We start from the raw sequence: 25,803 nt of genomic DNA on the forward strand, positions 1-25,803 counted from the left end.
CTGCTGCCTTTGCACTTTTAGGTTGTCCTCCAGGACTGCCACAGTCAACACTAGTTAAAATAAAATAGTGGATGACTGACAGTAAATGGCTTTCTATTAACACTTGTAAAGCCAAGATTTCAACAACAGTTTCCTTGTCCACTTGTTTATGACACATACACCAGCAGAGAAGATTGTAGGGTCTTCCTCGATCTTTTTTTTCGCTCTCAAGTTTTCTTGCGTTGCTATTTTTTTTCCCCCTTTCACTTTCTTAGTCAAACACAACAGGGTTTCCGTAAGCACCTCTCAACAGAATTTAAATCAGTTATTTTTTTGTTTTGCCACCTCTTTTCTAGTTTTTACTAAACAAAAACAAGAAAAGCTATATAAGATAAATAAACACAGTGTGTATTATTTACAGTTTATTTCATTTTCATTACATGTCCTTCTACCCTTTCTTTGTGTAGACGACTTCAAGTCTGAGCTGAGGGAACAGCTTCCTCTGATTGCGGGGTCAGCAGCTGCTGGAGTGGTCTTTATTGTCTCGCTTATTGCCATCTCCATCGTGTGCAGCAGGTAACCAGAGTTTTCCTTATTTTCTCTTTTGTGCTAAATTGTGAAAAGTATTATTCATGCTCCTGCTGTCACTGAGATGCATGATGAACGAATAAAAGTAGTTATGCTCCCCTTGACACTGGCTGGCTACTGGCATCAGAGTGTACTAAGGTTTTTGACAATTATTGCATATATTCTCAAAGTAACCCAGCCAATATTAGCTTGCTTTACCAGTGTCAGTCAAGTGCTAAGATTGCTCTGTAGAACTTTTCAGCATTAGTTAATGTAAATTGTGTTTACATTAATGCTAATGTTATGCACTTTTTTTTTTAGATCTCCAGCGTATCATGGAAATGCAGTTGAAATAAAATAACGTATTGATAATTTTGAGTTGGATTAATTATGAACTGGAAAAGAACAAAAGTTATATATTTGGACACTGCAGAAATTGTTCTTATGTTTCCTCTTCCCTACCCTAAGTGAAATGAAGAGATCTAACATAAGGATGACAGAAAAAAATCAATAGATTTAATAGAAATGCAAAAGCTGTTACATTTTAAAAGGAAGACTTTTTTTTTCCATAGAGACTGTGACAACTCCACCCCATTAAGCCCATCTCTTTTTGCAGCAGTTTGTCACATTGTCAAATTCCTGTCTTGCTCCACTTAAAATATATGAAAGTTACATTTTCACCGGTGATGTGCAAGTTTGAGCAAGTCAAGTGCTCATCAAATGGGGCAGCCTCTTTTGATGCAGAAGCAGAGGAGACATGAAAAGAAAAAAAGATCCTATCAAGGTCTAATTAAAAATCAACTCATTTTCATAAACTTCATCTGCTATTGGTATCCGCTGAAGCTGATTTATTTTCATCTGCGTCATCTTCAGGCAGCACAGAACATCATGAGCCGTCTTCCCTTTCATCATGTCAACTCTTATATTCTCTTTCAATGTTTGCTGCTCTCTCAGGAAAAGAGCATACACCAAGGAGGCAGTGTACAGTGACAAGCTGCAGCATTACAGCACGGGAAGAGGTGAGTCCACTCTGATAATTGCAGTCACAATTGCTAAAGGGTTGGCTTACAGTACCAGATTTTTTTTTTCTTTAAATTTCTACACATATAAAAAACTGTGTTCTACTGTGTAATGGCCTAAACCATGAAAATGAACAGCTTTAGTTTGATTTCCTGATGACTCGGACCTTGTTTGAATGGTAAAACATGAAATATTTTCTGAATATAAAATATCCACTAACATGGTGAAACATGCTTACAGATCTTTGTATTGTATTGCATTTAATAGTGCACCATTATTACAGCAATAGTAGGCACAGGCAAGACCGACAAGAACTGTTTCCCTAACACAAGAAGAAGTCGGTGTGTATGTCGGTTTTCCCGGTTTGTGTCGGGTTATTGTATTCATTTAGAATGGCAAAAGAAAAATGAATTGTATGCAGTGAAATGAAATGGAGGATACCTAAATGGACCTGGAAATTTGACTAAATTCTTTTACAACCTTTTCTCACTTGTTTTATTTAAATGTGATCCTTTTTATTATTACAGTGCACATTTTAGATTAAACACAAGCCTGCAAATGGCAACGACGCAGAAGCCACCCCGGCATGTTTACATTAATTTTCTAAAATAATGGTTGTTTATGCAGGAAGTGGTGGACACTACACTTTGGTAATAGACTGGCAACTCAAAATTGCGCTGTGTTTTTCTTATTGTAATTATGCAACATATTAGGCTTTATTGACTTTCCCTCACTTAATGGATGTCTGCTGTCAGATCCGGAGCAATGCAATACAATAACACATTAGAATTACAAATTAGAAAGTGGAAAAACTGAAGAGTGATGACTAAGAATAATGCAAAAGTTGGAGTTTATTTATCAAAGCAGACTTTTTCATACATCTAGGTGCAGGCTCATCTCCCAAAGGATTCAGAGAACAATGGGCTTTATTAATATAATACTTTGAAAGACAACAAAAAGGTTTAAAAGATCCATCAATCCATTATTTAAACTTGCTTTTTCTTTTCATGGACACAGTGTGACTGATGCCTATCTCCAGCAGTCATTGGGGCGAGATGCAGGGTACACCCTGGACCATTTCCCAAGGCAGCGGGGGCCATTTTATGTGACCACCATAAAGAAGCCAATAGTTGTAAAGAGAATAGATTTGAAAAATTGTTGCAAAAATGCATTTCTTTATACCCTAATATATCTAAATGAAATCCAAGGGATTAAATTGCTCTCTACTGCAGCTTTGAATATGTCTATCAAAGTGCTTGATAGTCCAAGGTGTATAAATATACTTACAAGGCACCGTATTATGTTCAGCGTAAAGTTAAAATAGAGATGTCATAAAACTAAATTGATCAGGTAGGTATTTGTGGATATAATTGTCTCTCCTGTGCGCTGTGACATTGACTAAAATTTCTTCGGGCTGCATGATATCCATGATTGAGTCTTGTCTAAGCCCTTTCCGGGCATGCACTGATGAGGAACACAAAGCCCAGAGGGGCGTACAAATAATCTCAGGCACACTCAGACGCACACATGCACACAAAGGAACGTGTACAGGCTTTGTAGCTCATATGAAAGCTCTACAATCTGCCAACCAAGCAGTCTGAGAAAGGGACTCTCACCCGGGGAATTGAGTTTTGTTGAACCTGACACAGCAAAGTGTTTCAACACAGTTACTTTGTGTCAAAGTCACAGAAAGGTGGCAGCTTGGGGCTCATTAAAGCCGCTGTGGACATGAACTATAGGAGTCAATTCTGTCATAACTATATTTGGTTGAACCTGATTCAATTAGCATAATGCAGCTTGTAAAAAAATTAAGGTTCAAAGAAGTGTACAACTAAGCAAGAGATCTGAAATGAAAAGGAAACGAAATGCTTGTAAGGGGTCCTATTCACAGATTTGGTTGTTAAACCTTCACACTTCCTACACTCAGAAACTCCCTCTATCGCCACAACACCTCATGGTGTTTTGTTTTCCTCTATTCTCTTAAGATTTGAGTGACAGTTTGATAATGTCAGTATTCAGCACAACAATAAAAGAGAGCCCCTCCGTCAATTGTTTTATATAAACTTCCAAAAATTGTGCTTCATCCAGCTGCCTGCTTTTGCAGATGTTGTCACACGCACACGCACACACACAAACAAACACACACACATCCTCTGACGTCTTCCTCATTGTGTAAATAAAGTAGATTTAGAGAAGCAACTGAATGACTACCTTTTACAGTGCAGTGTACCCCAGGCGGGATATTGAAACAAACAAACTGGTAAACACATGAAATAAAAAAAATAATAGTTCACATGACGAACCAAGGTGACCTAATTTAGTGGACTCTGAGAATTTCCCCAATAACGCTGTTGCATGTTTTTCTCTTTTCCTTTCATCAAGGAATCATTTGAATTTCAAAGTTCTAAATCTGTCTTGCTTTTGCAATAAAAGCCCATACTTATTATTATTTTTTTTAATTAGCTAATGAAATTGGAAACCCACCAAATAAAACCAGCGCTTGCTGTATTCCATAACACATTTGTTGTTTAACTTTTATGAGGGATGTATTTTACACTTTGGCAGACATGGTGGCATTTGCAGGTACGGTTGTAGCAATGCATGCATTGCTTATTAGACAAGATTATGCACAAATAGAGAGTAACTTTAAGGACTGTTTTGGGGAATGCTAACAATCCGCTTTTGCTTTACTTATTTGACAAGTCAATATATTTCAGTTTTTATGCCTGTGTAATTTTACGTTGGTCCTAATGCCAAAGAACATTTTAGAATGAAGGTTTTGTAAGTCTCAAAAGGAATCTCTATTCAGTGTTAAACCCCTACCATTTTTCATTTGAATGATGATGAGTTGCAATAGGGCCCAGATAGTTCACCGACATTACCTACACACAATAGCACAAAAACACCAATGTGCCTTTGTACCATTTAAACCCTAACACATACAAACTGAGAGTGAGTTTCACACTAATTGGCCTAAGTGTGTGACAGATGATTTCCCAACATCAAACAATGGATAATTAGTTTAGATTGAGTCAGGAACCTCAGCTCATAATACCGTGAGCAACTAAAGTAGATTAGTCTGCTTCTAAGACAGACATGAAATGAAAATGAACCCACTGTAGGGATATACTGCCCTGCTGCTGTTTGTTAATTCCTCAACAAATATAATTACAGAAAACAGTTAATTGCCAGCTCTTCATTAATGCTTAGACGTATGGAAATTACATTTTTGTCAGAGAAAATAAATTGGTGGACAGCGAGTCCCCTTGCTGAAAGTATGAAACGGTCCTTTAACTTAAAAAGATTAGCTTTAAAAAAAAGCCGGAATTCCTATTTGTCTTAAGACTGAATGTAAATCCTGTTAAGAAAGACCACTAATTTGATTTGCCCCATAGTTGTATTAGATCATTGGAAGCACTGGTCCGGTGTGGTTGATTTGTGAATACATTAGACCCACTTAGTAAACAAGCATAGCAGACAAATAGGTCAGTGACAGAAAATTTCATGGTTAAGCAGTGTACGGTAAAATGTAACTTCAATTAATCAGCCAAAAAAGAAAAACCAACTGACTTAAATTGCACAAACTCGCTCTATGCTTCCAGGGCTACTCTCAAACAAGTCCACCCTTCTAAGGCTTTGGTTCTGGAGCTTTTTTTTCCTTTTTCTTTTCTTTTTTCTTTTTCTTTTTTTCTTTTTTTGGCGTGTTCACCAGGAAGCATTGCTAAGTTTCGTTTAATTTCTGTTCTGTGATAATATCCCTTTTTCATTCTAAATGGAACATGTTCATTACTCAAGACTGTTCTCTTCGTAAGTGGCAGAGGTAAAAATGTGCCCTTGCACAACTAGGCAGCTACACAGCTTTTTTGTTAGCACAGAGTAGCACATATTTTGTTAGCACAGAGTAAAGAGCTACATATTTGATCTCTATAAGTTACATAAGAGGAATGACAACATATTTCCCCTTATATGTTCATGTTTTCAATTTAATAAAAGAAAAACACAGTCTAATTGATGCTGATGTTCTAGAAAACTGCAAAAATTTTGTTCAATTCCTCAAAGTCCACGAGAAGAGCTGTGCATCCTCTCCCTACAGAGGACAAGTTTTTTATGTTGGTAAAGATAGAAATGATGTTCAGATACATTTACTTCATACACTTAGACGAGGTCCCTTTAAAATATTCATGTTAAATTGAGAGTCTATGTTTTTAGCCAGTGGTCAGAAAAAGATGAGTCCAGTTAACCAGGGCTGTACCATGGGGAGGCAGAAAAATAAACTGTTTGCGTTTTCAATTATAGATAAAAGTGGGCTCTAGAGTGAGAGTTAGAAAGTAATGGGTGTGCAGAGTTTGAGATTCAATTTTAGCTTGAGACTATAAGTGTCTTTGCATGTGCTTGTAGCCAGACATGGTTCCCCTGTCGAAATATCAAGCTTTGCCCCGGCAACCCTTGGAAATAGCAAAACAGTTTCCAAAGCAAAGCTCTAAAAACTCTTTACAATGAACAAAATCAAATGATGAACTAAATTAACCTAAACTGGGTTCCAAGCAATTACAGTGTTAACTGCAAGGTGAGGTAATTTGATCCCTGGAACCTACCCTCACATTGTCTCTTGAGACCCTCCTGTCCTTCTGTGTAGTTCATGCAAATGAGCAGGCATACATTTTACTTGATTGAAGACAGGTTTATTCAAATTACAGCTGGCAAAGTTTGGATTAACCAGCCCCTATGAAACTGGCCTGCCCTTCGATGTCACAGCAGAGATGATGATTTCATGTCTGGTTGCTGGCTGTTTGTCCTTTTGGAGCATATTAAATTTGTTTACAAGTGTTTTTTTTCCCACCCACCCAACCTGTCAACACAGTAAACCTTTCCTTCGTTTGGAAAGACATCTCCGGTCTGTGAACTGTCCGCTTGTTGCAGAATTGCATAAAGAGCTTGTTGATGGCATGGTAGCTTTATCTTTTTATGAGCTCCTATAGCAAAACGCTGCTGGGAAATTGGTTCTACCATGATGAAAGAGCAGATATTGCCAGTGTAAGGGATAAAGGAATAAAAAAAGGCATATATTTATGCTTTCTATACACCGTAGACGCTCTGTGTCGCCTCTAATGCTTTGCTTTCTTATTTTCCTTTTCTAGTTTCACATTTTATTCCAGCAAAGATTTTTTTTTCCTCCCTTCTTTGAAGCAAGTTGTCCCTGTAACCTACCACTTATTCTGTACAATGCAAATATATTTTCACCTGTCATTTTATGTCTTGTTGCTGATTTGGGCTCTAAAGAAATCAGCATCTCCAGTACTAAGTGCTTGTAGAGGTTGTAACATTTTGTTATATTGAGACTTAAGCTACAATCTAGGGACTAATTGTAACAATCTGACATTTATAGAATATTTCACTTAAGTGTAAAGGAAGACTATCTCCTTCTTGAAAAGCTCACTGAGCGCTTTGGTTGTCCTAGAACTCTCTTTGCGAGCCGACATGTCTAACTGCCCCTCCCCACTGGGCTGCCCGACCCACTTCTCAGGCTCACCAGGAATGAAGATCTACATTGACCCCTTCACTTACGAGGACCCCAACGAGGCAGTGCGAGAATTCGCCAAAGAGATTGATGTCTCCACTGTCAAGATTGAGGAGGTCATCGGTGCAGGTATGACAAACAGTATATTGAAGCAACACATTTCTGTCTGCACATTTGCTGTTTCTTGAGACATGATCTGGATGTGGATTGCTGTGATTTCAGATGCTTCTGCATATCGTATATGAAGTGCATGTCTGTGTGCCATTGAGTTTAACCTGCATCTGTGGCAGGTCAGAGAGTCAGACTGTTTGTCAAATAAATCAGTCATGTCAAGGGTCAAAGTCAAGCGCACCAGCAACATAGTGCGCTTGGGACCCCAAGGAGAATAACTCAAGCCTTTCAGTTCATTTTCTGTTTTTCTATTTTATTTATTTTAGTGAATAATAGTGTTGTTTTTTTGCAACGTTTTGCCTTCAGTCACACACTTTCATCAAATGTACATGTAAAACAGTGTGGACCCTTGTTTGAAATTGAACTCACGATGTCTTTTAAAGTATACTATTGGTTACTAGCAGTTCTGAGAGAACATCTCTAAACAGACGGCTGCATTGTGTTCATGTTTATTTCATGCCTCTCCCTATAGTTGGAAACACTTTAGTTTTACAGGCACTAGAGCATTCTGTGCTCCTTCATTATGATGCAAAAATAGTGGTAGTGTGATTGGACCTGGAATAGCTCCCGAACCATGGCTTACTCAGCAAGCTAGGTGTGAGTTCGGGTAAAGATAAGAAAGCAAGGTGGCTAACTAATTAAGGATTTCCGTTTCTGCTGAAATCTTGGTGTGGTGTCTCTACAGGACAGCAAGCTGGTGATAATTAATGAAATTGGTGCCAGAAATTTACTAGATAGTTCTTGGCTGATTTCCTTCAGTTTGGGAATACAAAGACGCTTGGCAGTATTTTAGGATAAGGTGACTGCTGTGAGTCAGAAGGAACCACACTGTTGTGAGTATCACTAGCAGATCAGCACTACTATCCGTGATAAGAAAACACTCAGCATGCCTGAAGCACACATAGTGAATGAGCACGTTAGGGCATCTAAGGTGTGACTAATTGAAAAAACTACAATGACTTTGAACTGATCAAGGAGATCGGCTCTTCGTTCTGATGACAGCTCCACTATGCTCCATTGTTTCTGACCAGGCGAATTTGGAGAAGTGTACAAGGGTCGTTTGAAGCTGCCTGGTAAGAGGGAGATCTATGTGGCCATCAAGACCCTGAAGGCTGGCTACGTTGAAAAGCAGAGGCGAGACTTCCTGTCTGAAGCCTCCATCATGGGCCAGTTTGACCATCCAAACATTATCCGTCTGGAGGGCGTCGTCACAAAGAGCCGTCCAGTCATGATTGTCACAGAATTTATGGAGAATGGTGCCCTTGACTCATTCCTAAGGGTGAGTAAACTCTATGAAAGCGAGTTGCATGTAGTTGTTTGTGGGAATCAGATGAAATGTTCATATAAATTCATCGCAAAATTGATGATGGAATTTGTTTAGTTCAGTATAATTTAGATTGAGCCGATTTAACTGAGCTGGTACACACTGAAAACATGTTTATTTCTACGTATTTTATTTTTGTATTTAATTAAAATCCCTATGATATCAGTCTTTTATAATCTTAAAATTTCCACAACACATTTGTTAATCAGCCTTTATTTACTCTAATAACCTTTGAAGCTATTGATAGACTCTTTCTTTCATAGTGATGATTGAGCCGACATGCGGCTTAATCAATATTCAACATTTTTTTCCCCTCCTTCAATCTCATGGATTGCCATTCTATTTCACTTTGATCTGTGGTGGGTTTAAATAGGTTCTTTGAAGTTGGCTTTGCTAACCACCGCATCCGACTTGTGTTTCTATCGATCCCTTCTTACCCTCTTAATTGTTGTTTTGTTTCAAAGGTTCAAAGCCTACGATTGAGAGCATTTAGACAGGGATAAGAGTGCCAAGCGATAATATTGGACAGATGGATACTTGAATACCAGAGCCCAGAATTGTATCAAGCTCAAAATTAAAACTAATATACAATTGGTAAGAAGGAGGAAATGGAAAAATAAACATTGGAGCAGATGAAGTTGCGCCGCACTGGACGTCCCTCTCGTATGTGGGTGTCTGAGTGACAATTTACTGCATCTCGATCATTGTCTTTTATGTGCATGTGCCCTCTGGTTGTGTTAATAATTATAAACTGCCAGGCTTTTTCTAATTCTGGAGAAGAAGATTATCCAAATGAGTAGCCTTGGTGCATCAGAAAATAGTACAGTCATTTACTCCACTTTGTAGCTTCAACTTCCATGCCAAAATCAGATCCATTCACTCAGCTGAAATAAAACAGTTAGCAGGCGATTTGAGGTGAAGTGGAAAAAAAGAAAAAAATTCCTATCATATACCACATAGTTCTATAAGAGTGTGGGCATTGATAGTGTGGAAGGGTAAATATCGCTCCTCTGTAAAAGCCCTTTGAGTGGTCAGTATGTCTAAAAATGTGATGCAGAAGTTCAGTCCATTTACTATTTTGCCCTCATTTGCAGTGAAACCAACATGATGGTTGGTGCTGTATTTATAAGTTTAGAAATAGTCACTTTAAGTCCCCCGAACATACTTTTGCCATCGTGGCCGATTACCTCAATCTTTGTCTCTTCTGACCAGAAAATGTTTTCTCCGGGTTACATCTGGCTTGTCCGTAATGGAAGCTGCAAATACTAGTTGAGCTTCAAGTTGTTTACTTTTTAGAAGGCACTTACTGTTACTGTTACCACTGCTTTGGTCAGTAGTCTCTAAGTTCTAGCTGATGCTAAAAACACTTCACTTCCAAATAATAATCAGATTTTAAAGCTCTGCCAAAATTATACCGAGCCAGAAATTTCTGCTTAGAGAGCCACTGTATTTTAGTAGAGAATATACAAATTTTGTTTATTGCAATTGAAAGCATCTTGTGACTGTGAGTCAATCATTGTGATGATAGCAACTAATGAATGACTGACCTTTATTCTCATCCCTGTCCTCCAGCAAAACGACGGCCAGTTCACGGTGATCCAGTTGGTGGGAATGCTTCGCGGGATATCAGCAGGGATGAAATACCTCTCAGAAATGAACTATGTCCATCGTGACTTGGCTGCACGAAACATCCTCGTCAACAGCAACTTGGTGTGCAAAGTTTCCGACTTTGGCCTGTCACGGTATTTGCAGGAAGACACGTCGGATCCCAGTTACACCAGCTCTCTGGTGAGTGTTTTTAATTCTCCTCTTTATTTCGCTTCTGTGCATTGGGTAATCCCCCTTGACTAATCTAGTAGTTATAATTTAAAGTCTCCGTGCATTTATTTTACTGACAAACAGCAATTTAAAAACACCCTTCAAACCATGTCAGTCAACTTTCCACTTTGACAATATCTCACTCTTTTTTTGAAGCCCCTTCACCTTTTCAGCGTCATTCATTTTAGAAGAACTGTCACTCTTTCTTTTTTTTTTTTTCTTAAGCCCACTCCTCTGCTTTTTGCGCTACGCCGCAAGTCATGGACTGGAGGACTGTCACATCTTCATTAGCGTGGAGACAAGCCTCCTCTGGGAAAGCTCCTCTCTTGTTGGCATGCCCAAAGAGCAGAGAAACCAAAGGGCACTGCAGCCTCTCAAAATGACATCTCCTACCTCTTTCTCTCTGTCTTTCGCTTCCTCGTCCCTCTCTCTCCCTCCTCATTCATTATTACTGGGGCATCATGGGAGGCTTTGGCTCCTCATTAACTCCTCTACGCCACAGATCTGTAATTATTAGCAGCCATCGTTAGTTCATCTTCTGCCTCTCCTCTTCCTAATTCAAAACACACTTTTACACCCTCACAAACACACAGGGCCAGGTCATTAGGACGCCACGCTCGCCTCGGGTTGCGTGGGTGGTTTTGAGTGTCTGCGTGCTTCAGAATGTATGCAAAAGTCTGTTTGTGTGGGGCTCTCACCATGACTGTGTATCCGCTGTCACCTCATTGAATCTGCTTAAGTCCTTTGTTACAAATTAGGTTGTTTACTGCATGTGGCACACGTGTTTCCATCTGCTACAGTTTTAAATAGATCCCGGACACTTCACGGACATAATGTTACACAATAACATTCAAAAGAGGAATGATATACGGAAAATACTTAAAATGCACTAAGGCAGATTCATTCATTCAAAAATTAATACTTCCTATTTTGCTTTTATTTCACAACTATTTTTATTTGCTACTGAAATATGACAAGACAAGATTGCATTTAATGTAACCTGCCTTTTAAATGTATTTACTTTTACCACAACACAACCGTCTGGTCATGGTGGAGATCTTGCTGTAAATGCCTACATTTCGTTTTTTTTTTTAAATATCAAAATTGCTCCGTTTGTAATACTTCCACTTTAGTAAGAAGTAATGGCGACAATTTTGCTGATGTGCAGACTTTAATAATCTGAGCTTGTTGTCTGCTTATATGTTGTTTCTGTTACGGCGACGCTTGAGACATTGAACCAACTGCAGAAATGGCAAAATGTGAAAACCCCTGAAAAGAAATCCACTTTAGGTGAAGGTGTTTTCATCTCATACAGAAACTGAATTGAATTCTAAATAAATAACACTCGTTTTGAATGAGGTTGGCTAGACAAAGAAGGTTAAGAGGTCAATCACCACCGGAATAATCTCTGAAAATGCATCTCATTTCACATGTGTTTATGACTCTAAATAAACACTGTGTTCCTAAATGGAATAGCTGAGAGAACAATTATTCTTTTAACTGAGGTAAAATGTTGGAAAATGAAAATGTTTGGGGTTTTTTATCATTATTGTGAGCTAAGAGTAGACTCCTTTTATTCTGAACTCTTATTTTTGCTAGAGGTGGATTTATAATCTCATATTTATTTCTAACTTCTCTTGCTTTCTTTCAGCCGTGTCCTGTATTTCACCTGCCCCATTCTTTATTTTTGCGCTGACAGCCTCCAGTGGCCTCACACACTCGTTTCTAACAGAGTTGCCTGAGAGCGGAAAGTTTTAACGTGTTTTACAGAACTGCCATGGGGGTTCCTCTTTTGCAATTGCTTCATAGTGTACAACAGAAGATTGCAGCTCAGTGGCAGGGTCTTATATATTATGAATAAATATGAATGCAATCTGAATATATTATCTATAAAGGTATATTTTAGGACGAACATCAGAGGCATTACAATGCTTGCAGACCTTGAGATCAAAACCACTGTGAATGCCTGTGAGTTAGCACCACAGAGGTAAAACAGAAACCTTCTAAATAAACTGTCCTCATCTAAATATAATATAAAAAAAAACAAGCAAAAAAATAATAATACAAAACAGTTTTATTTTGTATTTATCACCTTCTTAATGGCATTAGACAAAAACTATTTGATTTAGAAGTAAGTTTGTTTGTTTTTTAAGTGAATGTCAAACAACATTGCATTAGCCGATCAGGGAGAGTTGATTGTCAACTGGTGTGATGAGCAGCAGTGTCGTCAAAGCCAGAGGAGATCTGACCTTACATTCGGGTGACTGAGAGCTAATTGCTCCCTAGGAATACTATGCTTTGTGTGCTTGACCCCTGTGGCTAAACCTTGCTGAATGGGTATTATTTAGCAACAAAGCTGAATAAGCTGGCTAATATAACAGGACTCAAAAGGAGTGGGTTTATAGATTGTGGCCAGTGTTTTGATGTTGGTTAATGCAAGAGTCTACAAAGTCCTCCTTAAAGGGATTATCTGACCGAGAGAGCTGTCTGATAAAAAGACACTGAAGGTTTTTGATGAGGTGAGGTGGAGTTTTTCAGGGTACTGCTTTGATAAAATAAGTCAAATCAGTTTTTAACTACAACTCCACCAGTTGCCAATTCAAGAGAGGAGCTCCACATGCCGCAACCTGCTGCCTCTTCTATCCACCTGCAGTTAGGCTTTTAAATAAATTAAATTATAACAAACGACAGACTCTGATATCTGCACGTTTCTGATCCGGCACAAGCACCGCGGGACGTTGTGGTCCTATTTTGTAATTAAGCTGCCTGTATCTCGTGCCCTTCGCTTTCCAGGCTCTGTGGTTATGACCCGAAGCTTTAACCAGTCTGTGGGCAAGACCTGCATTTTACACAAGGACAACAGAATAAGCAAATTAAATTGCAGCGACATCCGGCAATTTACATAGTTACCAACGGCCTCCTCGAGCAAATGAATCACCCCTCTCCCTCTGCTGATTTTCTAATTTTTGTCTGCAATTCTGGGCACACCAATTACAGTGCCTGCAGTGTGATGCTGGATCATGGTTGGGAGGACATGCTGGTAATTGTGTTAACCCTGGATGTGGGTTCACTCCAGAGCAGTGTTATGGAGTTTAAGACAGAAGGAGGCTGTCCTCCCTCTCTGTTGGCTGCTCACCAAAGTCATGATTAATTAGGCTTTCAAAACAATACTTGAACTGCACTGGTCTTACTAAGGTGCACTGTGTTAATTATTTTAAAGGCTTTAGCCACTGGGTGTTTTATCTTATCAGTGTTAGGTGTGCTTTGTTTATTTCTTAACAGCAACATTTAATTTTTCTGTTTTTTGTGTGTTTTTTTTTTTTTTTCGTGTGTTAGCCTCTGTATCTTGCTCAAAAGGAAATACAGAAAAGGTTGCGTATTCATTTGTTTTCTGATTGGTCCATCGGATGAGGCATGAGTCCTGACTAGGGTGTCCAAAAATAAAACTTTGAAAAATGTAGCATTCTCTCTCTTAATCATCCATTCATCCATTGATATTAAAGATTTTTTTTCTCTCTCCCAGAATAATAAGAGCCTACATTTTCAGGTAATTCCTATATTGTGGTGCTCTTGGTCAAAACTTTTGCTATTGTTTTGCCCTTGGTCAAAACAATAGCAAAATCCTACATTCTTACAGATAGATTATCCTCATTACCAAAACTCTGAATCTGTGCTAAGTTTCAGTTGCTTGTGCACTAATGCCTTCTGCTTCTGTTTTAATCCTGCATCTATTGCTGTTTTCCTAAGGATGCCATTTTCATCCTTACGTATATTTTAGATTTACTTTGCTCCCTCTTAGAAATAAGTGGTAACCTGATAGCAGCTCCAGTCAGTTTAATGATAGTGTAGCATTGGCATCACTTCCTTCTTTGGGCATGTGTCTTGTGCTCATAAAATGCAGATGTCAATGAGAAGAGAGAACAAAACTGAGGGTGTAAGGTTTACTCACGGAGAAAGCTTGACTGCAAGGAGGCATTAAAGTTGACTCTAGTTTGAGGAGAAGCACAGTTTATTTATGAGCAAGCAAGATTTGTTGTTTTTTTGGTGTGCACAAGGAAACTTATAGAAAAGTATCATAACATCTGAAAGTTAAAACAAGAAATATTGCTCTGAAATTGAAAATGTTCTTACATTTTTGAAAAAAAAAAAAACATCTTGGAGAAAAATTTAGACATCCTTTAGACTCCCTTCTCTCCAGTTTATTCCAGGGAGCCCAAGGAACCTCAAGCCAAAAGGAATATAACTCCATTAATCAAGTTCACATTCTGCCCCAAGTTTTCCTTCCATTGGACGGTATACAAAATAACGTTGATGGAAGACGTACTGATCAGATGTCCAAGCACATTCACTGATTTCTATTGATAGCATCAGTTGTGTCCTGGGTTCCCTGCAGATGATTTTCAGCTGAGTCCAGTCATCTTATGGAAGATTCTCATTTTAGCTTCTGCTAACCAGAGTTTTGTTTCAGCATTGATCGATATCTTATGACCAAAGGCACGAATCAAAATCAGTAAATCCAGACAATTTTTTTTTTCTTTTATCACAGCTCTTTCTTCACCACAGATCACAGACTCCATTTTGCCATCACTTATCAACAAGTTCAAAGCATACTTAAGCATCTTTCACAAAACACTTCCAGTCTGGCTAAAGATGCCCATTACAGATTTAATGCATATTTTTGAGCAGAGAAGCCAGCACATGTAGATGTGCACACATTTGTTTGGGAGTTTCTGTGATGTGCACACATATTATATCTGTAACGGAGGGTTCATTGTCAATGGGCAGTAGAGGGTCAGATTTTAGATATAATTTCCACCTGTGGCTCAGCTGGTGATGTCAAGACTGTCGACGGCTCATGTCCAATGCGAACCTCACCAACGTGATTAGATATTTGTGTTTGTTATTATATACACTCGCATACAATCCCTTATGTGTCTTTAGAGGTGATTGTGTGTCTGCCGCCATGTTTGCTTGTGCCATTGATGCTGAAAGGCGGGGTCACAAAGAGCCGGTACCAAAGCTCATCCGTCAAATCCCCGTGACCCGCGTGACATTCTTTCAGATTGGCTCCAGCGCTCACACTATGTGGACTGCCCCGTTGTTTCTGTCATTTGTTTGTTTACTATTAGCATCCCATCCCACTCTCACTGCTTTCAGGGCAACAAGTTTTTTTGTTTGTTTTTTTGTTAAACATGTTTCTTTGTTTGCTGTAAAACAATTACATACACTCAGAGTTAAGGTGATAGATTCTTGGTTAATGAGGTACAAGTCCATAATGATGATGTGGATGCCCCTTTTTTGTCTTTATATTTTCTACACAGTTGTCCTCCATATGATTTTTTTTTTTTTCATTTAGTAGCTTAGCATTTGCACCATGGAAATTGATACCATACAAACATGTAGAGAGGGGTTGACTTCACTTGCCCAGGATGTCTTCACTTCCAGTGAGGACATCCTCCAATCAGTAGCATGTTTGGAGTGATCCAACATGTTACTAGGAATGAATCCAATCAAGCACAAGCACATTGCTTTAAGACATTATTTTCTTTAAGCTGCTGCTGATGACTGATAGTGAGGATTTCTAAATACAGTGAAGATTAGTGTGAATAAATCATTTAACAGGTTTAAATAAATAGGACATCTAAAAATGTCCTATTTAATGTTAATATTATATGAGCCAGTTATAAATTGTAAAAAAACAACAAACATGATACATACCTGGTTTCTGTAACAAAGTGTACTCATCCGCATAAATTGTTAGTTTGATTTATATCTTCTGTCATATTTGCCAGTCAGTATAAGTAGGGCTTTGATTTGCCATCTGTGACTGTTTGACTGTATTTGCATTCTCACAATGAAACAAATCATGCTCACGTAATCCTGCTCACTAAACCAAAGGAAAAGATACCTGATTTATATGAAAGCTCTCAATAAACATACCTCTGCACAGAATGCAAAGTTACAAAGGAGAGATTTGTTATTTTAGTTCATCAAAACCAGACTTTTTCAAAACTAAAATGTTGCAAAACACAAGGCAACAATCGATATTTCTACCTTCATATTGCTATCATTTCTGGCTGAGAAAAATGTTGGCTTTTTTAATCTAATTTTACCCCTATATGTTCAGATTGTATTTCATTGCCAGAAATCCAAGTGTGAATTCTTAAAATAATCCACACATTATAGATAGACCTTATATGTAATATTTCTGGCTTCCATTTGGATAAACTGCCTGAATTCCAGCTTCCATTTTTGTTTCCCATTCTCAATAACAGCTCATTTAGAAATGTTACAGAACTAAATAAACACAGTTAGTGGCACAGCTGTTAAGTTTTAACTAAATCTCATATTTATATTTTAATTCCAAATTTTGGGGACAAGGAGGTGATTGGATGACCACATGCTGAGGCATAAAACCCCCCAATACATCAATTTTAGCCCTTTAGTGTTTTTATAACAGGGCACTTCTCAACCACAGTCCCAGTAGCACTGAAGGGAAAAATTAGGGCTATTCAGCTTTCGCCCCAGTTAGATAAGTGATTGTAATTGCTTATATCCCACATTCTCTGAAGAAATTGAGGCCAAGGTCAATTTCTAAAATTAGATTTTAACACAAAAGAGAGATAGATACTAGCTGGATTTAATTTGGTGGTGCCAATAGATGGTATGAAAAGGCCCGTTTTAAAACCTGCAGAATTGATTTGGTCTAAATTGTCAACTAAATGCTAGTAAGTGCAATAGATTCTGATGAAGAGGGATCTTAAAAAAAAATACTGAAGTGTTTTAATCGCAATGGCTTTCCCCTTACCACGCTTCCATAATGATTTGTGAATTTCATGTCTTACAGTCGTGATGTTGGCAGACTCTCCCACCTGTTTCCCTTTAAACTTCTCCACAACTCGATTCCTGACCCGTATGATGTGTTTCTTTGTTTCCATGTCAACATTTGCTTATTAATGTCCTCTTGCATACCTCTAAGTCCTTCACAAAGAAGCTGTAGGTATAATGAGTTTTAATTATACACAGGTGGGATCCATTCACTACCTTGGTGACTTCGTAGGTATCAGTTTAAAAGGTGCTCATTAAAATTGCATTGCTCATTTTTTGATGTTTTGAGAAGCGGGATAATTATTGAAACAAAGTATCATATTGTAAATTGTGGTTACAACTTCATACAATACCGTAGTGGGCTTGAATATTGTGGTCAGACACTGTAGGTTGGATTTCTTTTCTTTCACTCTCTCAGTCCAGCCCTCAGCCCTCACTCCACATCCATCATTATATGATACAGTAAATAAGGAAAAGATTTTTGCAAATCAAGTACTACGCTTCTTGTAATTCTCAATTCCCAAGTTAAGTTAGTACCAAAACTTAAACTAAAGAAACAAAGAGATCATTGCAGAATGTCAACTTGTTTACAATTTGTACAAGTAAAGATTTCCCCAAAGTTTTACATTGTTTAATTTAAATACATGTTGGACTACCTCTGTTCATTTCGATTCGACGTTATTGAAAAGAAAGTCAGAAAAGTCATCAAATGACTTTGTTTTTTTGTTTTTTTTCTTTATGACCTCCACCCCCCACACCCCCCTGTCACTCATCCTCTCCGGCTCTAACTGCATGTCTTCACTCTTTTTTCTCATTCTGTTTGGGCAGACATCCAGGGCAGATCGTTGCACTCAGGATTTCATTAAAACTATGTTGATGGAGCACTCTGCTCAGCCTAAGTAAATGTGCTGAAGCCCATTTGAGTGTGCATTGTTTGGAAATAGATTACTGACGTTCGTGGAGTAAAGGCATCGGAGAGAGGGAAGGAATGGGAGGTGGGGGGAGTGGCGGGGAGAAAGTTTTTCATAGTTGACTTCCAGATGGCTTAGAAAGTTTATTCAGAGTCCCTAAATGGCTCATATGAAGAAGAAGAAGAAAAAAAAAAAGCTGAGTAAAAACAAAAAAGTACTGGGCTTTTCTACAGCAAGCTTATCTGGAAGATGTTCGTGACAACTGTTCACTGTTCTGTGACGGGTATTTGTGTTCTAAATTTTACCACATATTCCACACACAGCACGTCGTTGACAATCTACATGAAGTGATCTGCACATTAGCGGATTCACAGCTCAAGCTAGCACCACGTCTTGACAGGTGCATCATGTCCTGGCCAAGTGCAACACATTCACAAGAGACACCGCATGTCACCTGACCAGCAAACGTTTGTCCTATGTCTCCCAGATCCGGTTGTCAAAGGAAAACATTCGTTTCAGCATAATACCCGTTAAACTGACAGTCTCTGCACATCCTCTTTACTGTGACATTTCAGACTTATCACAAGCTGTCACTTCTAGTCACAACCTGTCAGAGGCGGTCACAAGCAGGTGGAGCCAGTCACGTTGTGTAATCTCACTTTGTTGATGCAAAGATTTCAACACGTTCAAATGTTGGCTCAAGGTTCTCTGCCCTGGACTTTTGTGTGCAAACACAGCGAGATGTATTATCCACCAGCATATGTAAGGAGTAACTTAGATTTTTTTTTTTTCTCGTTCACATAAATTTCATGTTTTCACACCCTCTTGAAGCTTTGCTTTTTATTTAAAGAGCCAAAATTCGTCAAGCAGAAAATGGAACCACCCAATATGGCTAGAAAATCAAGCACTGTGTGTCACCTACTTTAGTTATTATCCAGAGAGTTTGTGGGGTATATCATTGGATTTTTCTCCACTCGAGGTTGAGAAGTTCTGATGCTGCTGTGACTATGAACTCTAGCTCCTCTCCACAGAGTCTGAGGTAGTTGTCCGAGATAGGAGTTAGAAATATTTCTCTTTAATACTGACAGAGAAAACAGAAACTGCAGCATATATATACTATTGAAATCAGATATTTGTTTAAAAAAAAAGACGCATAACCATCTCATGTCTCTGTATGACAAGAAATAAATTTGTTTTAAGTCAGCTAAGATAGACACAATTATTTCTATTTCCTAAGTGCCGGAGTATTGAGTTAATTTTTGAGGAGAAAATTTTCTTTAACTTACTTGAAATTAAGATGTTTATATGCAATAATCACGTTAAAGAATAGCACAATACACACAATTTGTATGTATTTAGACAATTTTTGAAAGACCAGATGATAATGCCAGGGCTTGTAAACTTTTGATAGATCCATTCTTATTAGGATGTTGTCCAGAGCTGGTAAACGAGTCCCATTATTCACATTGACATGAATCCTGTATCAAGTTGGCCTGAAAGGCCACTCTTAGAGGAAAATGTTATTACTCCAGAAGCGACTCAGAAAAGAACCACAATTTGCAAACATTCATAGTTAACAACCACCTTAATTTGTGGAGAGATGGCCTGTTGTCTGAAGAAACTAGAATGAATGTCATTGACCACTGTCAATTGTTACATTTTAAGGACAATGTCATCATGCAAGCTTGATGACATTAATCTGTCTGAAATATGGAGGTGGTAGCATCATGTGTGATGCGGCTGGAGGGAATGCTTTACTTCACAAAATAAATGCATGAGGAAAGTGGAATGCAGTGGAAAGCTGAAGTTGCATCTGAAGACAAGGGCCAGGAAGTTTGGGGACAATTGGGTCTTTCAAATAGGCAAAGATTTGAATTACTCCACTAAACTAAAAGAGTGGCTTAGGAACCACAAACTCAAAGTTTTTGAGGAGCCATAACAATGCTCTGATCTCATTCTTATTTTTTATTGTTTTATAAGCCACAGACCAACTCTGACAATATTTTCATAGACTAGCCTTAGGAACTTTATTAGCAGCATCCCTCATAGCACTGTTCCAACAACAGAACATAAGTATCATCCTCTGTGCCCCCTAAAGATCTCTTTACTGCTATTGATGCGCTTTGTGCTGAAGAAAGTGATTACTCTGTTTTGCCTTCCCTCTTTGTCTATTCATAAGTCAGTCAACACTGTATGTTGTTAAAACTGGGTTTTGGCAGAGCCTAGTAATGGCCCAGAGGAGTAATTACTAAAGAGTGTACATAGACATCTGTGACTCAGTTGACTTGAAAATAGTATAACTAATGTCTGTCCCACTGTTAGTGTGAAAACAGCTTTACTTGGCCTATTTCAGCAACTCCCAGCTCATATCTTAATAGGGTCCTGGGGCAACAGGCCAGATGTACAAACTGAGAAGAAGCAGCAAGGAAGTTATGTCAAAGAAGGATTGTAATAGACAACATTTTGCTTCCAGCTATTTTTTTTTTGGTTACTTTGTATTTATAACCTCATCTTTCATCTCATATATACTCATACAAACACGAGACATTTACCCAGAAGAGAAAGATGATCGACCACTCTAAATGTATACATTTTGTTGTTTTTTTTTCCCCCTCTTTCTAAATAATTTCTTCCCCCAGCCATAAGCATGAACCAGACAGCACACCCTAAGTTCTCATTGGAGATAAAACAATCCAGATAGAAACCGAACTGAGATATAAGAATAGACATGAGAAGCTCTGAAATCATTCCATTTTATAGGCTTTAGTCACTTATTTTATAGCAACTGCAGAAAACATAGTTACTTTGTTGTGCTATAAAATAGCACTACGTGCCTCAAAAATCCATAATACTGTCCCTTTATCACTCTCTTTTTATATGTCCAAGTACCTCCAATTAATTTTAATAAAACTTGCTCTTAAAGCTATGTTTGACTTTTGTTGTTCACCTGTTGTGTGGACGAGAGATCAGATGATTGGAAATATGAGTTGTTCACAAAAAAAAAAATTAAACAAATGTGGTGCTGTTAGGGAATCTGTTTACAGGGCACTGTAAGAAATTATATTTATGTTGTAAAATTGTCTCTATGCAATACAAGAACCGTAACAAAAACATTAACAAAACTGCGGAAGGAGGGGAGAGGGGGATCTGACTCAATTAAATATTAAAATTTCAAGTTAACTTAAAAGATTACATTTTAAATTAATAATTTAAATGATCAAACAAACATTTATAATGACGTGGTTTGGACTGGACTCTTTGGTGGTGGAAAATCAAACCATTTATTGTAGAAAACCAGCTAAGAACTGTCTCTGGCCCCAAAACTGAAGCATGTGTGAGCAGACAGTATAGGAGCATGGATTTTAATGCGATAGGGGAAGTTAAACTGTGAAAATAGAGGTCCAAGATTCAATGCAGAACATTTTTGTTGAATGGGGCATCAAATTTGAGAATAGAAACATGCGACCAGCCAAGATTTTTAGAGCGATAGCAGTATGATATGTGCAATGAAAATATAAGCCATTGCTCTTAAATTGAACATTTATCCTGTTATGCTGTAGAAAAATCCCCCCAAATTCCTCCTAGCAGCCTCTGTTTACTATCAGCCATCACATTTCTGTGTGCTCAGTCATGTATTCAAATTCTCCACTGCAGTAGTACAACATAACACTGACCTGCAGAACATGATCATAATACAAATATATGTATTACCAAAAAAGGAAACTGTTGGACATAAGCATGCAATTTGGAAAGATCCTAGAGAACCATTATCTGTGTGTTATTCTCCTCACTGGGGGTGGTCTGCGCCTGTTTCTCTTGGGTTTGTTTCCAGCAGCGGCTTATCTCCAAATGCTCAGGTTCAGTTAATTGGCATTATTAAGCTGGTGGCGAGCTCAACTCAGATGTGAATGAAGGGAGTATGGTCAGGCATGTACATGTCTGTCTGCCTAGTTAGATGTGTGGGCGTTCACGCACAAACATCTCCGTCTGTGAATATGTTACCAGCTGAGACTGCTTTGGTGTGTGCGTGGAATTTAAAGCAAGCGGCTGTCAATTTCATTCAAGAGGGCACGTGGCATGCCTTAGGCCCTGGTAGCCCAATTGCAGCCAGTAACGCTCAATGAAGGAGCAGAAGCCCAGATCTATCTTCCTTTCTTCAGACAGGAGACGAGACGGTAGTAAATGTAATGTCGGTCGATGACTGTGCAGAGTCACTCGTGGGACGGAAGCGGAATCTTATGAATGTTTTTGGCTTCAGGTGAATGAATACACAGGGTGGGTGAAGAAAGAAAGAAGGGAGCGTAAACTCTTAAGAGTCGAGACAAGTCGTGTGGTATTCAGGATAAAACGGCTCGCTGTAGTTTAACCCAAGCGGAAACGAAATCAACCTCATCAAAGCATTAAAGTATCTCTAACGTGTTCATTCTTTCTTTTCTATTTCTTAGGGTGGGAAGATCCCAGTAAGGTGGACAGCTCCAGAGGCCATTGCTTACAGAAAGTTCACCTCAGCCAGTGATGTGTGGAGTTACGGTATCGTCATGTGGGAGGTGATGTCATACGGAGAGAGGCCTTACTGGGACATGTCCAACCAGGATGTAAGTGATTTTAAATACGGTATTTTGTGAAATCATATCATGATTCTCTCTTGAAAACACAGTGGTGAACTGTGGCTCTAATAATAGAGCTTTATTCATGCAAAAAAACAAAACAATACCATCACATCCCCCACAACCATTCCTTCTGTCAAGGAAACCAGCACAACAAATAGAAAGGCTTCCAGCATATATGTTGTCATTCACTTGGATAAAAAAAAAAGACCCAAAGCAGACTCAAAGTCGATGGCAAGGTGTCTGGTTTGATGGATGTCAAGACTTAGAAGATGATAATTGTTTTGTAGATTTATTTAGATGAGAAGCAAAGAGCTGGTGCAACCGGAACTGAAGATGGAGTATAGAGGATTGGAAAAAACCACAAAATATTTCAAATAACTGTCAGCAAATTTAGAGCCCAGGACTAAATGTTTCACTTAATCAAAGGATCTGAGCGGGTGTACAGCCTGGGTACTTATGGTGATTGAAAACAGCTGTCCCTTGGCCCCGCCCATAAAATGTTCTGTAGGCGAGGAGGAGGCTGTGAAGTCAGTTAGTTGAAATCTCTTCCAGCAGCAGAACCATTTTTCCATCCCATTTCAGTGTCCCCTGTGTCCCTTCCCGGTGCCATCTGTGTCTTCTACCAAAACTGTCAGCTGAAAAATGTTAAAAGATTGAAGGAAACAGACTGAGAATAAATGAAAAATATTAGTGGTTAGTCAAAGATATTATCAGAATTTACACTTTCAGTAATTTCAAAGGTGAAAAATGAAGATACTAAAGAACTGTGTGGAATAGGAATTAAATTCAAAATCCAGCTTATCTTACACCATCAGAAGAAATGAATCTCTCTGATCTTTTCATATTTTAGAATATTTGTGACATGAAATCATTTCACACTTTCTGTTTAGTGGTCAACTTAGGGACTTACTCAAATAGATTGAACACCTTGATGGCTGCCACTCTGAAACATAAACCAATCAAGCATTTGCTTGACAGTTATGAGCAACAAGTCATTTTTATATAAAGGCCAATTACATAAAATTACATATTTTATGTGAGTAAAAGTGAGGGAAACATTTAGTAATTAATATAATCACTTCAAGAGATTACTAGAAATAAATACATATGTTCAAAAAGTCACCGTTTTTTTTTTGTAATGTGGGCTTATATTATTTTGTCATCGCCTGTATGCTTTTCATTTTTGCCTTTTTTGCTTCTCAAAAAGCTCAAAGTCTCCTTTAATTGATGAAAGAAAAAGGGCACAAGCCACCTGCTTTTTCATGTTAGAGTTGCTCCAAACAAGCTACTGGGCAGGCATTAGCCAAAAGTATCTTTTGTGATGTACACAAGTAAAGGAGGAAAAAAAAAAGGCCTGCACTACAAGCAAACCCATTGTAGACAGTTCAGAGGCTGCCTTCTGTGGGGGAGAATAAGTCTTTGTAGCACCACTGTTTCATTTTATACAAAGCTGTTTATTCCTTCCAAACAAAGCTCCAATGCTGGGCTGCAGGGATGTGTTTTTGGCAGGGAAACACATGTGCACTCTCTGGTTCTGTAAACAGAAAAGCTACAACTTTCTGACACTATGGAAGAAATAGCATACATTTACAGTATGTGCCCTTTAAGAGCTTCTCAGCAAGTTCAACTTTTGGAAAATTATTGAAAGGGACACTACCTTTTCAACAAATATTTAACTTAAATAGGTCTCGGAGTAATCACTCCCTCCTATGAAAATTCTGTGGCCTGTAATGAATGTGTGTATGTAAAGACTAACCCAAACACAATTAAGGATATCTTGTGTGAAAAAGGAAGCTGTAATGAATCACCTTTTTCATCCACGCTATCGGTGAAGATGTCCTTGACTCTGACTTTGAAAGCAGTCTTATTATGGGCAAAGCCTCACACTATCCCTTTCCTTCCTGGCCAGCTTTTGAGAGCAATGAATGATTGCTGAGAGCTCTGCTTTGTTCCCCGTGTCCGCTTGGATAAGATCCATACTCACAGGCACCAACACAAACATGCACAACCACTGGAAGTGGTCCCATACTATGAGGTCGTTCTCCCTAAGCTTCCCTTAGTGAGAAGACGAGCCAACCACCAGGCCTCTGTGGACCTCACTCCACCGGGACAGTCCAACCAAGCAGATGTTGCCTCAGTGGGCCAGCAGCAAGCACTGCCTGGTGGGACTGATGCCACTCAGCATGTCCGCCTCCTCTGAGCACGCACATATTCAGGCACTTGCAAACACACTCCTCGCATCCTCTTACACGCCCACACAAAAGTAAAAGCTGCTGGTTCCCTTTTTTTCTCTCTTTTAAATCCATCTTCCTCAATATAGCCTTCAAGTTCCTTTTTTATACGCTCCCTCCCATCTTGCATTTTCCCTGTCTTCTTCTTGTGTGACATTTAAGTAGATTTTGTTGAGCTACACTCAGCTTCGAAACTGAGTCTTCAAACTACAGAAACATTTTTTACAGAATAGTATATCTTACCATGGGTTTTACACTTGCAGTGTAATTTGCAGCCAAGCATTTTATGTAAAAAAAAAAAAAAAAAAGCACATAATGTACTGTTAATAATCTGTAAAAGGGTTTTTGTGAAGTTTTGTTATTAAATCCCAATCTAAAGACACTTTGTTATTAAGATATTTTTATAGATACATTCACACACCAGACATGTTATTAATCACACTTTGTTGGTACCTGGTTGAACCAAACTTTACCTTCAGAATGGCTTGAACACCGTGCTAAATCTATGCCATAATTTAAAAACATTCATGCATGTATTTCTGCATATTTTTGATTCAAATTGATGAAAAAGCATCACCCATTTCCTTAGCTGCAAATATATGATTTGAATCTACCATTTTACCTCAGTGTAAAGGTTTCTTTTGTATTGAGATCAATTAACTGTGGTCACACAGACATAGACGTTGTCAGCGATGATTCTATAGTACGCCGTTTCAGTCAAACAATGTTAAATAGTCAGAAAGATAGTCACACCCTCCACCACCCTGAAACACTGATACAAGGTAGAGTAGATTCATGTTTTCATATTGTTTACTCACATTCCTGA

At 38.5% G+C, this 25,803-nt stretch overlaps 1 protein-coding gene across 1 annotated transcript in view; it reads left to right on the forward strand.

The window, feature by feature from the left end:
* Positions 1-25,803, forward strand: part of ephb1 (EPH receptor B1) — a 174,925-nt gene that overhangs the window by 138,437 nt on the left and 10,685 nt on the right. Inside the window, exons 8-13 of the mRNA XM_088014682.1 lie at positions 447-555; positions 1,501-1,565; positions 7,025-7,213; positions 8,287-8,534; positions 10,152-10,367; positions 22,582-22,731. Coding sequence (XP_087870808.1) covers positions 447-555; positions 1,501-1,565; positions 7,025-7,213; positions 8,287-8,534; positions 10,152-10,367; positions 22,582-22,731 — 977 coding nt within the window. The remainder of the gene's footprint in view (positions 1-446; positions 556-1,500; positions 1,566-7,024; positions 7,214-8,286; positions 8,535-10,151; positions 10,368-22,581; positions 22,732-25,803) is intronic.

This window comes from Poecilia mexicana, unplaced genomic scaffold (assembly GCF_051168715.1).
Source record: "Poecilia mexicana isolate PSO_F unplaced genomic scaffold, ASM5116871v1 scaffold_17, whole genome shotgun sequence".
NCBI lineage: Eukaryota > Metazoa > Chordata > Actinopteri > Cyprinodontiformes > Poeciliidae > Poecilia > Poecilia mexicana.